The 16,147-nt window shown below is 29.2% G+C and overlaps 1 protein-coding gene across 2 annotated transcripts; it reads left to right on the top strand.

The window, feature by feature from the left end:
• Nucleotides 1-8,338: 8,338 nt before the first annotated feature.
• On the top strand, nt 8,339-12,163 carry LOC120078038 (transcription factor RF2a). Of its 2 annotated transcripts, none has more exons than XM_039032220.1 (5): nt 8,339-8,616; nt 8,795-10,206; nt 10,292-10,424; nt 10,514-10,598; nt 11,675-12,163. In XM_039032220.1, exons 2-5 carry the CDS (start codon nt 8,930-8,932, stop codon nt 11,878-11,880), a joined length of 1,701 nt encoding a protein of 566 aa, XP_038888148.1. In that variant the 5' UTR covers nt 8,339-8,616; nt 8,795-8,929; the 3' UTR covers nt 11,881-12,163. The 2 variants fall into 2 exon arrangements, with proteins under 2 accessions (XP_038888148.1, XP_038888147.1); XM_039032219.1 differs by having other exon boundaries at nt 8,762-10,206.
• The last annotated feature ends 3,984 nt before the right edge of the window (nt 12,164-16,147 follow it).

Genomic DNA, 16,147 nt, shown 5'->3' with positions numbered 1-16,147 from the left:
AAAATTTCATATTGATTAAAAGTGAAATATATATTAGGTATTTTTTTAGTCGATATTTGTCTGGTTAAATTGTATTTTAGTTCATATATAATCTATTAATCTTTATGCTTTCAAAAGTTCACCATTATTTTTTGGTCATTCTATCGATAGTGAAAATCAACAAAAAGCTAATGCAAGAAGTTACTTAGGGTTACACATGAAACAATATTTGAAATATCTTAGGGGTACTTTTGAAAGATGGTAGGCTAATGATGCAACAAAATCTTACATTAAATAAATTAAACTTTTTAAAAAATGAGGAAGATTAGAAATTTATCAATAAATATGTTTTTTTGTTGTTGTTAAATTTAATTTTACCTATCTACTTTAACGTTAGATCAAATATAATCTTTATGCTTTCAAAAATATATCATCAATTCTACTTGTTGTCCTTACTTGTAACGAGAATAACAAAATCCTAGCGTAAAAATATTTAAAAGAATGAAACAAACATGTCTAGTTGTCCTACAAAAATTAATTGATCTTACAATCTTTCTCTTCTTTTCAATCCAAATAACATTTAAAACTTAACATAAATACATATTTGTCAATCCAAATGACTTCTAATAAAAACAAAATGTCATGTCACCGAGTTTATATTAAAAGATGAACTTTAGTCATAATAGGAGAATGATGATGAAATTGATCCAAAATTTGAATCATAATCATTAGATTCAAATCCCAAGTTTTGTGATACATGCACAAAATTGTCCACATGAGTTGACAAAGGATGCTTCTTATTCCAACTGTGATACATTCATGAATATTAGGTAAACAATTCCAGTTGTTGCTCTATTCAAATTCACTATTGTTTAATGTTTCTTAATTAATGATTATTTTTAGGACTCGTTTCATAATCATTCTTTTTTTTTTTTTTTTGGAAAATTAAGTCTATATATACTACTTATCAAAATTTCTTCATTTGCTATCTACTTTTACTAATAGTTTAAAAAGTCAAGTCAAAATCTGAAAAACTAAAAAAATAGTTTTGAAGAATTTATTTTTATATTTAAAATTTGGTTAAGAATTCAACCATTGTACTTAGAAAAGATGCAAATCATTGTGAGAAATAGTAAGAAAATAGACTTAATTTTTAAAAATAAAAACAAAGAAAATGAAATGGTTGTCAAACTGGACCTTAGTTTTTAATTTTTTTCTTTATGTTGATGTGTTTTAAACATGTGTTGGGATATTCTGTTTTTTTTTTCCTTTCTCTATTCTTTTTCAATAGGAATAATTTTTATGCTAAAAAGTTGTTTAGATTTGTTAGATAACCATTGAGATTTTAATTTTTTGTTTTTGAAATTTTTATGTTTGTTTTCTTCTAATTTTTTTAGTATGATTTTCAACTTTGTTGACGATATGTTTGAATTCTTATTCAGATTCTAAAACCAAGAACGAGTTCTTAAAAACTATATTGCTTAGGTCCTATTTGATGACAATTTAGTTTTTTGGTTTTGAAAATTAAACTTATAAACCTTACTTTTACGGTTCTACTCACAAGTCTTTATGCTCTGTTGTCTATTTTCAACTAATGTTTGAAAAATTAAACTCAATTTTGAAAAATAAAAAATAAATAATAAATAAATGACGTGTTTTGGTTTTTAACTTGACTAATAATTCAAGTGTTTTTTGTATAACGAAGGTGAAAATCATAAAATAATAATAAAAAAAAAAAAGCGATGATGCCATTTAATAACATTTGAGTTTTGGTTTTTAGTTTTTGAAAATTAAGCTTATAAACACTCGTTTCATCTCTAATTCTTTTGCTTTTTATTTATTATTGTACCAATGTTTTAAAAACAAAGTCAAATTCTGAAAACTAAAAACAGTATTCGAAAAAAAAATTGTTTCATTTTTTAATTTGGTAAGAATTCAACTCTCATAATTAAGAAAAATGCAAACCATTGTAAAAAAAAATATGAGAAAATAGGTTTAATTTTAGAAAAATCAAATAATTATCAAACGCGGTGAAATCATTACCAAATAAGACTCGCTAAGGATTTCGTTTTCCAGATTTAACTTGAATATTGTAAATATTATCATAAAGTGGTATGATATAAACATAATTTTTTAAAACTAAATGAATATTCAACGAAATGTTAAAGTATAATGAGTTTAAAATTGCTGGAATGAGTTGATTCTTGATTCTGATAAAAATCGATATCATAACTAGTAGAAAAAAATAATATGTATATTAAATTAAATATTTAAAATTTGAAATTTGAATCTATTTGATTTATAAACGTTCAAAAGTTAAATGGATTGATTTGAACATTTTATATTTGTTATTTGCTACTTTTTATTTTATAATAATACATTTTGGCTAGCAAGCAGATAAGGGTGAATATATATGAGCAAAAATTTCATATTTTAATTTGAAAGGTTAATTATTGTTAAATTATGAGTTTCATTTATTGGGTTTTTTTTTCTTTTATTTTTCTAATACCATTTATTGCCTTTCACATCTACAGTTGATTGAACTTCAAGCAAAATAATGTCACGAGTGTTAATATTAATATTTTTTTTCTCATTACTATCATAAATCGTTAATATTAAATAAAAATAATTGAAGCTTCAAATCATGATGATTTTATTTTTAGTTTTTAATTTTTTTAAAATTCAAGCTCTTTTACTAACTATTTATCTAGTTGTATCTAAAGATGGGTCCTGCAGAGACTCGTTTCAGAAGATTGAAAGTGATTATTTAATAAAATTTGAGTTTAAAAATAAGGGTATACATGAATTAGATTGGATTGAGGTTGTTTTTTTGGACTAACCTGAATTTTTGGATTAGTTGGATTGACAATGCAAATACAAATCTTCAACCCAACTTTTAAAATCCAGGTTGGGTTGAGTTATTGGATTATAATTTATTTTTTTTTTAATTAAAAATATGTAAATTTATGACTAATGACTAAAATTTTATAAAATTCAAATGCAAATATAATTGCAAACTTTAAATAAATACAAATATCATAATAATTTTAAAAGAAGAATATCAAAAATTCATAAATTAATCAATATAAAATAATCAAACGTTAAATAAAAATAAAAATATATATATAATTCAAATTGGGTTAGGTCAACCCAATTTTTTTAGTCAACCCACAACTCAACCCAACCTAATAAAAATATATTAATCCAACCAAGCTCAAGAACAAAATTAACCCAACTAACCCTTACGTTTTAGGTTGGATGGTTCAGATTGTTCGAGTTGTTTAGGTCATCAAGTTATTTGAACATTTCTAATTAAACATGTAAATAACCAATTGAATTCTTTAATTACTTAACATTGTTTTATGTGTTGAATTGTTTAGGCTTCAATTTATTTAATAGCCATTTGGTACCTAATTTTTAAAACTTTGGGATTATTTTTCTTACATTTTCTTTACAATAGTTTTTATCTTTATAAAAGAAGATTTGAATTCAAAACTAGATTTTAAAAAAAAAAATCATAAGCTACTTCGTTTAGTTTCTCAAACCTCAAGGTCAAATTATGACTAAGATGAAATCAAATTTAAATTTAAAAATTTATGACCCGTTTGGTTCATGGGAATAAGAGGTGGAAATGAGAAATGATATTCTATCACCATGTTTGGTACAAATTTTTAACTTTGTGAATGAGAATATTTGATTGCAAGAATTTTCATATACTGTCAGCTTTTCATAACCACTCAAATAAATGAGTTTTCTCCATTTTTAATAGTTTTTTTCTCTCTCTTATTTTTTATCTTTTCATTTTATTTGTTTTTTTTCATTGTTGATATTAGTTAATTTATTTAATTTTTATAAATATGTTTAAATTAAATTTATAATTGACATATATAATTAATTTTGTTAATAATAATGCTAATATAATAATTTTTTATATTATTATGAATTAATATGAAAAACCATAATTTTTTTATAAAATAAGAATAACCGTAATTATATTTACTTAATTTTCTTTTTATTGGTAATCTATACTAAGATAATAAATTATTTATTAAAATTATTAATTAGTCTTTAAAAAATATTTTAATAAGTATTAATTAATTAACTAATAATAAAATATGTCAATTTTTTTCAATTAAACAATATTGTACAATTGTATTTCGAGTTTTAATCTACAAGCATAATTAAAAACATTGTTTGATAATCAATTAGTTTATATAACTTCTTTTGTGTGTATATATATATATATATAAGGCCTATGATTGTCATTAAACAATTAGTTAATTAACTATTCAATTACCAATATTTTTTTAATAAAAATTAATAATATAAATGTACAATAAAAAATTAATTGATAATAAATATATTAAACGGGGGGTGAATGAGTAAATTTAGTTAAATTTTAATGACTTAAAATTGATTTAATAATTTAATGTAATAAAATAAATTAACAAATGAAAATTAATTCTTATTATTCTTATATTTTATAATTGCATAAAAAGTATCACACATTCTCAACATCTTATTTTCATTCCCATACATAGCCAACCATCATTCCAGACATTTTATTCCTAGATATCCTATTCCCAAGAATTCTTTATTCCCAGATATCTACAAAGCCTTAATCCCAACTGTCTAATAAAAATTAGACCCAAATTATAGATTGATAGATATCATTTAAATATAATAAAATTAATAATAAATTGACGAACAAGATATAATGAATTGGGATGGCAAGATCATTGACGATGCACTTTTGTGCATGGCTATCACAAGAGATGTGGTTTTCCTTTTCTTTAATTTTAAGAAGAGAAAGAGATACTTGGCTTGTTTTTTACTTCAATTTTTAGGTCAATTTTGTGTCGCAAGTTCTTATGGCCGTGGTTGTGGATGTTGCAATTAGACGATTTTTCTAGTGGTATTGTCTCGATTGTTCCATGACGGGATCAAAATAATTGATGGATTATTTTGAACAATGATTTTAGGAAATTGACTTAAGAAAAAACGGTTTTTTTTTTTTTTAAAAAAAAAATCATTTTTATTTAAACATTTTTAATAAAAAGGATTAAAATATACTTTAAAAAGTTATTGACAATGAAAAAGAACATTTCTATATTAGTTTAGAGTTTGATTATTAGGGGATGTTTTGGTTGTGCTTTAATTTGTTGTTTCTTTATTGGTTAGAAAAAAATGGGATGACAAGTCTCCAACTTCTAGATTCTATTTATAGTTAATGGGATGAACTTCTTGTATTGGAAAATGACAATACATTAAAAAAATAATTATAATAAAAATAAAAATAATAATAAGGAACATGGATGTTATTTATAGTGACATATCATAACCAAATTTGAAAAAGAAATATATTTATAAAGTTTCTAAAATTTGGATTACATAGCTACCATTCTTAGAACAAATTAACTCAAGATGTAAATAAATATTCCAATTATGGAGAATAACAACATTTTACAAGTGCCTTAGAGATGTCAATCTCATACCCAATTTTATTATTTTTTAGAGATCATAATTGGGAAAAGGAAAAAAAAAGTTAAGAAAAATAGTATGTATCTAAATTTGATGATCAATATTCAAAAGGAAAATAATATATAGTTAGCAACTTTAGCACTTACCAAATTTTTGCCTTTAAGTAATTGTAATATATATATATATAATATCGTTTTTGGTATATATACTTTAAAACAATTATATTTTAATTTTTGGACTTTCAAATATTCAAATTTAGTCTATATAAGCTCGGTTCTCATACTTACTATGAGTTATTTTTTTCAAAATGGATAAAATAATATATGCTTGTTTCCTTTAGAAAAACATCAAATGTGTTTTAAATTCACAGAGAAACCTAATGAAACTAATATATTTTTTCAGTAAAAATAATCATAAATTGTTAGTATATTAAATTTAAGTTTTATTGGAAATATGATGACTAGATTTAGATGTGGGATGCGGGATCAAAGGGCAAATTAGAGGCATGGGATGCAGACATGTGCATGGGGTGTACGATCCTTTGCTTGTAGAGGTATAGGCAATTGCTGAAGGGTTAAAGGTTGTTGCTTCTCGAGGTTTACTTCAATAAGGGTGGAGTCTGATAGCTTAACAGTATTACGTATGTTGAATATAGAGGAGGTCAAGTTTACTGTTGTGAGGTCCTTAGTGGAAGAGATTATTGAGTTGAATGTGGATGAGATGGAGCAATTCTAACATGTTAGCCATTCACAAAAATTTGTAACAGTCCGGTCTCTTGCGCACTTGATGGAATTTGTTTGCATGTGTGTTGGGAAGATTTTCCTAATTGGATTTGTCGGCTTATTACTTCGTGAGTTGTCTTTATGTATGAGCTTCTAAAAAAAGAAGAAGAATGAATTCAGACATTTTAAATATATTGACTAAAGTATAACAAGTTTCAAATTATACCTTACAAAAGATGGTATTAGAACTTATGAAATAAATTTGTTTGATTAATGTTTTTTTAATAAATAATTGAGGTGAAAATAAAAACCCTCGCTGAGATGTTGAAGGTTTTTTTCCCTCCTCAGTTTCATTTGAGATTTAGCTTTATATCTTAATCAATGTCACGATACTAATAAAATTTGGACATTTGAAGATTGGTATAGACGGTAGTTATTAGTTCTTTTAAGTATTTTTTAACAATACTTTTATATACCATGAATCTCTCTCATTCGGATATGATGTTGATTCATTCATGTACTCCTCTTGACTCGAATTTTACATGTTTAGTCTCAAAATTTCTAGGTTCGTGTCTAATTTATCCTTGAAAATTTTTAAATGTCCAATGAATTTTTGAACTTTCAACTTTTTTGTCTAATAAATTTTTGAACTTACAATTTATGTCTAATAGGTTCTTGAAAAACCTTAGGAACTAAAATTATAATTTAAACATATGTTTTTTAACGAGTAGTTAAATGAAAACTAATTAGAAAGTAAAATTATAACCTTCACTTTTGAGTTTAAGGTAAATATTACTATTTTTGGTTAGGTTAAATGTTTAACTTGGCAAAAGTTAGAAGTATAAAGTAAAAACAAATATAAAATAAAAACTGATACACCTTACTATTTTATTTTTTAAAGCACACCTTACTAAATGTAGAGAGAAAATATGACTTTTTTTTCTTCTTCCAATTAATAATAAAATTCATTTTTATTGGCACTGGATTGTTTTAGATTTTAAATATAAGAACTAAATTATTACCTACTGAAGTTGAAGAATCTAAAGAGTAAATTGTTAAAAGAAATTCGAAATCAAGAATATTAAATTATTACACTAAAGGTTTAAAAATCACAATTATTTTATAACTTTAAGGTTGAATGAAACTTTTGACATATGGAGCTCAATAAATTAATTAGGAAATAAACATGTTTATAAAATGTAAAGGCTAAGCCTTACGTAATAAAAATCAACACTCGAGTTCGATAAGATTTTTCTAATTTTTTTCTAATTTTAAAATACTTGAATTAAAATATAATATATTGAAGTTCAATAAAAAATTAAATCTTTATTTTCATGGAGGTTAGAGGACGATTTTGATTAATGTACTTGCGTTCCATTTTAATTAACCTACTTACAAATGTCCAATGTCAATTCACTATTTACAATAAATTTAAATATAGTTTATAAAAGCTAATTTTTATCGACAATAAAATCTTTATACAAAAAATATACAATGATGTCCAAATTTCGTAGTTAAAATATTAACAATAGTTTATAAAATGTTCTTGAAGAAATCCACAATTCTAAATTATAGAATAATATTTTAGTAAAAATATATTTTATTAATGATCTGTTTGAAATTTTGTGATTTTAAGGAAGACAGAAAATAGGACATAAAATTAGAAATGATTTCAAATCTTGTTTTACTTAAAAAAAATTCTGACTAAAATGCTCGAATTTTGTCGAATTTCATCAAATTTGAAAATAAATTATTTAATTAATTTTGTCAAATTCTAATTTTCAACTAAATTCAACATGGTAAAAGCCTATATTAGTACATTATTAACTTTCTCTTCTTTTCCGATTATCATCCAAATATAAAATTTTAATATATTAATTTCAAATCTTTATTTCAAACAGAATAATTAATTTAAAATTATTTTTTAAATTTCAATATTTACTTTCAGGTAAAAGAATATATTTATTCGGACATATAAGAATCTAATTGTAATTTGGAGAATTTAACTGCTAAGTCAATTCATGTGAAAATTGAGGGAGGAGAGGGCAACAGTCGAAATGCGGTCGGAATGAAATTGAAATGCAGGCCAAATTCAAATTCGGCTGAAATGCAAATTCTTATTAAATTCACGCGTACGCGTTATGAAAATCGGTGTACCAGTAGTCCTCGTCATCGTCTCGTCGTCGTGAGTGAGAGAGAAAGTGCCGAAGCGATTTTTAGAGAGAGAAATCGCCGGCGTCCTCGTGATTCCCGCCGGCGGATTGCTTTATATAACCTCACTGCTAATTCTGAACGGAAATGCTTCTCTCAGTGGCGGAGAATTAAGGTCTCTTCTTTCTTCAAACTCTGCCGCCGTCGTCGGAGGGAGGTGGCTAACTTCCGGCGAAGACATTGTCCAGCTTCCGGTCGGCTTGGAGTGATTACTTCCTATGAGGTATTTCTAACATCTTTGGAATGTCTATTATTGTCAATGAAGAGTCATTGCTTTACTTCAGAATGTTCTGTAGCGTTCTTTAATGTTGTTTCGGTGATTGTTTAGGTTTTGTATGTGAGGTTTTATTTGTTTTAATATGTTGCAGATTGTGAAGGTGATTGTTTATGTCTATGATTAGGAGTTTGGAAGTCAATTGGGGTTGAACTGTAGTGGAGTTGCCCAGGTTTTCGAAGTGGTGATTTAGGCTTTTTATCTCGTTTTCTTCTCACTCTCGAGCATTATCATTCACTGAGACCTTGGTTTTTGAGGAGAAATGGGTGATACTGAAGATGCTAACACTGAGAACATGAGAAATCTTCAATGTTCATATGGAGTATCTTCTTCTTCAGCTGGAAATCTTCCTTTCTCAATGGATCAACTTAAAATTTCCCAAATGAACTGCTCACAAATCCGTCCACCGCACTTTCAGTCAAATTTCCTTGGGGATAATAATAGAAGAATTGGGATACCTCCTAGCCCCAACTCACCGCAGATCCCGCCAATTTCACCGTATTCGCAGATCCCGATCTCGCGTCCGATGAATCAGCAAAATTATAATCCAGTGCCTACTCATTCCCGATCGTTGTCTCAGCCTTCTTTTTTCTCTCTTGATTCTTTGCCCCCTTTAAGCCCATCTCCATTTCGTGAATCCCCAACTACGTCGAATTCAGATCAGGTTTCTGCAGATACATCAATGGAGGATAGGGATAATAGTTCACATTCTTTGTTGCCTCCCTCGCCTTACATGAGAGCCAATTCTTCGAAGATGGGAGATTCTTTACCTCCTCGTAAAGCACATAGGCGGTCTAATAGTGATATTCCATTTGGATTGTCTTCAATGATTCAGCCATCTCCTCTTCTCCCATTCAATAACTCTGGTGGATTGGAACGTTCAACAAGTAGTAAAGAGAATGCTGGCTTATTAAAGCCCGCTAGCCAGTTTGTTAAAAGAGAACCTAGTTTGGAGAAAAGCGTTGACAACAATTTAGAAGGAATGGGTGAGAGGAAATCCGATGGGGACAGTGTGGACGACTTATTTTCTGCTTATATGAATTTGGATAATATTGATTTGTTCAACTCTTCTGGGACTAACGACAAAAATGGTCATGAGAATCGTGAGGATTTGGATAGTAGGGGTAGTGGAACAAAGACGAATGGGGGTGAGAGCAGTGATAATGAAGCAGAAAGCAGCGTAAATGAAAGCGGGGATAGCGCTCAAATGCCAGGATTGAATTCGTCTGCTGAGAAGAGAGAAGGGATTAAACGGACCGCAGGGGGAGATATTGCTCCGACTACCAGACATTACCGAAGCGTCTCCATGGATAGTTTCATGGGCAAGTTGCAGTTTGGCGATGAGTCTCCCAAAATGCCCCCTACACCACCTGGTGTTCGTCCAGGGCAACTTTCTTCAAACAACTTAGTTGATGGTAATTCTGCTCCATTCAGCTTGGAGTTTGGTAATGGTGAGTTCAGTGGGGCTGAACTGAAGAAAATTATGGCAAATGACAAACTTGCCGAGATTGCTTTGACTGATCCCAAGCGTGCAAAGAGGTATGTGCAAATTGTGTCATAAACTGATTTACTTAAATTACTTCATTTATTTGACTTTTAATCTTGAGCAATAAATTTACTTCAGGATCTTGGCAAATCGTCAGTCTGCTGCTCGATCAAAAGAACGAAAGATGCGGTATATATCTGAGTTGGAACACAAGGTTCAGACTCTTCAGACAGAAGCTACCACACTGTCTGCCCAACTCACACTCTTACAGGTAGAAATCTTCAGTATTGAAAATTATTTTCTATTTCCATTTTCTTGCTGCTAAATTTTCGAGTTTTTCCATCATTGCTATGTATTCAGAGAGATTCAGTTGGACTTACAAACCAGAATAATGAACTAAAGTTTCGTCTCCAAGCCATGGAACAACAAGCACAATTACGGGATGGTATTGAAACTTCTCTTTACTCTCTTCCTCCTATGTCTCTGAAAAGATTGCCAATTAAAGCATCAAGTAAAACTGTGTTAGCTATTTATTTCTGGAAAATGACCTTCAATATACTCATCATCGCATTGATTAGTTCAGATCTTTGAGAAACGCATCATGGGGTTTTGTATTTGTAGCATTGAATCTGGCTTGTTTTCACCTCCTAGGCCTTAGTTATCAGATGGTACAAGTTAACTGTACTGTCAATCCGAGTTGATGTGTAATGTTACTTGTTGTTTTACTATTGTCGTGCCAGTTAAGAATTTTTATTAGTATTAGCGGGCCCTAGGCTTCCTGGACTTCATGGCTAACTCCTACGGCACTTGCTTTTTAACTTGAAGCTGTTGTCAGCTTCCTCTGTCACTGAATTTTATTCAGAAACTATACAAGCTTCTTCCTCCCCTTCTTTCTAGCTTGTTTATTGACCTGCCCAGACCGGGGCCGACTTCATCATAAGTCAATTTGCTCCTTTGTTTCAGTCTTTCTTTTGATAAAATAGTTATCTTAAAATGAAAAATTGATGCTGGGAAAATTATTATACTTTTTACTCGAGCAAACATCTCCTCTACAAGTAAAATGTTTCTTGAGTTGTGACCTATATAGGGGATATGCTTCCCTATCAAACAAAAAGTAGAAGATACAAAAGATATGCACCTCTCTTAAAATAAAGCAAGTTACAGGAGATATGCCTCCCTTTTAAAAATAAAGCTAGTTCGTTCAAGATTTTGCCAAGGCAAGCATCAAATGAATTTTATACGATGACTTTAGATTTGACAAAAAGCTGGGAGCTGGCAAGGCAAATGAGCCAGCCAACCTCACCTGGAGAAACCTTACAAATGTTAAACCATTAAAAAGTGTCTGCATTCAAGTTTTCTGACTAGTATTCACCATTTAGTCTCTCAAATCTTGTCTACATGGTAAGGCTTGAAGCAATACTGTTACTCCTTTGGTGAGCATGTAGATTATCATTTGTTTCAGTTGTCGAAAATTCACTTATACTTCCGCTTTTATTTATTTTGCTTTCTCAAATGTGACAGCTCTTAATGAAGCCTTAACCGCGGAGGTTCAAAGATTGAAACTCGCTACGACAGAGCTAAACGCACAGTCTCATCCCGCTAATGGAGTAGTGCCCCAATCTTCCATCAGTCACCATAGCCTTCAGCTTCAGCTTCAGCACCACCAACAACAGCAACAGATGCAGCAAAATGGGAGTGCAACCGCAAAACCAGAATCCAACCAATAATAGTTCGTTGAAGATGGACGAGCTTCATTATCTCTTTGATCACATTGTCCATCAGCATTAAAGTAAGCAAATCTCCTTATTATTATTGGCATTTGGCAAATGGTAATTCTGTAATACATCCAATAGTCTTTTTAAAGTTGTGTAAATCACACAGTTTAACCTTATGCTTTGTTTTAAATACTTTAGTGAATGTAGGCAAACTTGTTACCAAAAAAAATGAGAAGTGAAGTGTTCATTGGATGATAATTATTACTTTATATGATATTGTAGCATTTGAAAGCCTCTTTTCTTCCTTCCCCCTGGCTCAGGCTTCCTAATCTCACAATTACCTTGTTACTTAGGGTAGTGGACTTCGTTTTATTAATACGGGCTAAATTACATAAATATCCTTCAACTTTGTCCTTTATTTAAAATGCATTTTTTTAAATCTCTCAACAGTTGCAATATTACTCCTGACTTTTCATAAATTATTCACAACTATTCTCGTAGTAGAAATTTATTAGAATTTTGGAGGAAAATTAAGATATGTTATGGCTGGGGTGATGATCTAGAACGGTGTAGTTGTGTTGGAGTTTCAATTTCAATTCCAAGTCATTGTCACATCATTTTAGGTCTCGTTTTTTGTTCAACATTGAAATGTTTTCTTACTATGTTTATGAAAAGTCAGATAATATTCCAATTTTGGAAGTTAACCTTTTAGTAATCTAAATAGTAGTTGTTGAATGAGAAATTTTGGACCAATCATAAGTTGCAACGTCATTTACTAAATTAATGATGAAATTCCAAATCATTAAATTTGGGCTCAATTAGGAGTTGACATATGTCCTAATGATGCCACGTGATTTTATCATGACCGTTGAATCAGATAAGATTAATTTGATCCAATTTGATATTATTATTTGGGTGAAAGTCCAACTAAGCGGAAAAATAGGCTTAATTTGAACCAAATGTCAAATCAGGCGTAAATGCGATTAATTGGGCCCAAAGGCCAGGCTCATGGACCAACCAAGCCCAAGTCTAACTAGTTGGGCCCAAAAGCCAGGCCCATGGATCAACCAAACCTAAGCCCACCTGTAAACTCTATAAATAGAGAAGCTTTCCTGATTTTGAGAGATCAACAATTCTATACTCCAGAGAGCTTATAGAGAATTCTTTACAATCAGAAGACTCATTGACTCAAGACTGAAGTCTTGATACAAACACTCTGAAGACTAAGACTGAAGTCCTTTGAAGATGCATCTTCAAACATTCTGAAGAAGACTGAAGTCTTGATACAAACATTCTGAAGACTGAAGTCCTTTGAAGATACAAGCAATTCTACATTTAGAGAATCCAAAGAGAATTCATCAACAAGCAGAAGATTTCCAAAACTCTTAAAGCAACGCTCTTAGAAGATAGAAGACCTTTAAAGACTGAAGTCCTTTGGAGATACAAGTATTCTTCCAAGACTTCAACTCCACGCAATCAAGCGTACTCATTCAACTGAGAGAGAATCAGAGAATCAAGTACTAGAGATCGAACCACATTGCATCAAATCAACTTCAACATCAACATCAACACCAACTTAAGTTTAACTCCACGAAACAAGTTTCTCCGGAAGCCTCGTGCGAACACTAATCCTACAATATGGTCAACAAGCCCAAAGGCCGATCATCCAAGGAAATCAACAAGTCCAAAGACCGATCATCCAAGAAGATCAACAAGCCTAAAGGTCGATCATCCAAGAAGATTATCAATCCCAAAGGCCGATCATCCAAAAAGATCATCAAGTCCAAAGGCCGATCATCCAAGAAGATCAACAAGCCCAAAGAGGCCGATCACCCAAGAAGATCAACAAACCCAAAGGCCAATCACCCAAAGATCAACAAGCCCAAAGGTCGATCACACAAAAAGATCAACTAGCTTAAAGTTTATAGTTTATTTTGAAAGCATTAAAATACTGTGTATTAGAGATTGTACTCACTTTCTACAAAATTAATACAAATACAAAGTTCAAGTTCCACGAAATAAATTTCTCTTGAAATCTCGTGTGAACAGTAGTGTTTTGGTTTGATTTCTGAACATGTTTAACACAAATACAATAGTAATCAAGCAAAAGTCCAATTAATTCTCCTTGTAAATTAAACCAATTTCAAGAGAATCAATCCAAGTTTCATAGAATCTTCTAATCATAAGAAGCTTCTATGATTTGGATTGAGTCGTTAGTGTTTATATTTAATATTTTGAATACGTGACAACATTTTTTTAAAACAATAAATATACTTGACAAAAAGACAATTGGAATTATTATATTGATGGCATTGTCCAAATTGTGAATTGAAATGGGATGACAAAATCTTCAAAAAGATCTTTGTATGAATACTGGTGAAAGGTTCCTTTTATATTTTTTAATTTTATTTTTTACTCTAATATACTTTATCACTTTTTGTCATATGGGTTCTCACACTTCTTATTTTTTATTGAGTGAATTTAAATATAACATTACACATTTTGAATGTGAAATTTTTCCCATAAAATAACGGAATCCATTTTAAACATGTTAAGTTGCATCACTTTTTATCCTTAATTTTTGAGATGTTGCAAATAAACTTTAAGTGTTGTAGTTTTTACATTCTAAAAGATATATATATATATATTAATTTGAATAATTGTCAATTAAAATATTTTCACATGTTTTTTATGGATTAATATATATGTTTAGTACATAATTAAAAAAGAGAAGGAGAATATAACTAAATTTTTGTTGAAATTTGTGACTTATGAGAGATTAATTCAATTGTCTATTTGGTTAATTATTTGTATTCATTTTGCTGAAAACTTGATTTTTTTTCTCATGTTTCTAAAGAAAAATGATTCTTTTATTAAAATTAGTATCATAGTATTTTAGACAATTTGACTTTTTTTCTTTTCTTTCTTTTCTTTCTTTTTTTTTTAAAAAAATTTATTTATATAGTTTAACAATATATGGGTAAGAGATTATAAGCTCTTACTAATTCTTGGTCGAGAGGTCATATTTTTTTTATCAATTAGATTATATTCATCTCACAATTTGACCTCAAATAAACAATAGTACATAACACAAATGTGTCATATGGAGATTGCACTATATACACTTTTACCGAAGGATTCTAACCTAATAAGAATTATCATGAAATTGTGAGAGGATTCAAAGTTAAAAGTTATTAAAAATTTACTAATTTTAAGATTCATGAGTTCTAAAAATAATTAACTATGGGAAGGATAAGGAGTGTTGTAAGGACAAGAACGAGACTATTTGAAACTTTAGGAATTAAAACGTTAATTGGAAAATTCAAGGACTCAAGTACAATCTAAATCATGAAGCGAATAAATTCTTCATCCCACGCATAACAATTTTACTTGGAATCAAAGGAACATAGTTAAATCAAAAGATTATGGAAAATATATTGGTAGGTCTTTATTTCCTTGCCCTCCAACTCCATAAAATCGATCAAGTGAACTTTTCTATGTAGTAGTTATGTTCTGATCATTCTATGTATGGTGACTAAAATAAGGCAATCATAACAATATATTGGTTAAAAATTACTTTGGTCCCTAAACTTTCATAGAAATAACAATCTAGTCCTTAATTTGTAACGATTTAGTCTTCATACTTTCAGTTTTGTAATAGTTTAGTCCCCAAACTTTAGTACGTAACAATTTAGTTCTTGTATTTTCAAAATTGTGACAATTTAGTCATTGACATAAAAAATTGTTATCAAAATTAGATGTCAAATTTTATTACTTTATGACGCAGACTTTGTATTTTATATAAATATGAGTCTCTAATAAGTTTATCAATTTATTTATGTAAATCTCATTAAATCTTAATATTAATTTCTACAATAGGGATTAAATCATTACAAATTGTAAAGTACAAGGATTAAATTGTTACATAGTGAAATTTAGAGACAAATAGTAACAATATTGAAAGTATAAAGACTAAATCATTATAAACCAAATTTCTGGGACTAAATTGTTACTTCTATCGTAGTTTAGAAACAAAAAGTGATTTTTTAAACCTAATATATTTAAACAAAATGGACTCCACCAGAAAGTGATTTTTAACATAATATATTTAACCTAAATGGACTCCACCAGTAAGTGGTTTCTTCGAGCTCAATGTAGATGCAGCTTAGAAATGAGAGGATGGAGTGCTATAATTTGAGATAATAAGGTTTTTACGAAGCTGTTTCTGTAAATTGTCGAGATATCTCTTCTTCTCCGCCATTAACTGAGCTTTTGGCCA

The sequence above is a fragment of the Benincasa hispida genome, chromosome 5 (genome assembly GCF_009727055.1).
Source record: "Benincasa hispida cultivar B227 chromosome 5, ASM972705v1, whole genome shotgun sequence".
NCBI lineage: Eukaryota > Viridiplantae > Streptophyta > Magnoliopsida > Cucurbitales > Cucurbitaceae > Benincasa > Benincasa hispida.
This window is presented reverse-complemented; position numbering and strand designations above follow the sequence as displayed.

Bases quoted from the DNA above. Each gene is read 5' to 3' on its own strand.
- LOC120078038 (XM_039032220.1), top strand. From the start codon at position 8,930: ATGGGTGATACTGAAGATGCTAACACTGAGAACATGAGAAATCTTCAA. The intron at 10,425-10,513 runs GTAGAAATCTTC...CTATGTATTCAG, and splicing joins CCCAACTCACACTCTTACAG to AGAGATTCAGTTGGACTTAC. The intron at 10,599-11,674 runs GTATTGAAACTT...CAAATGTGACAG, and splicing joins ACAAGCACAATTACGGGATG to CTCTTAATGAAGCCTTAACC.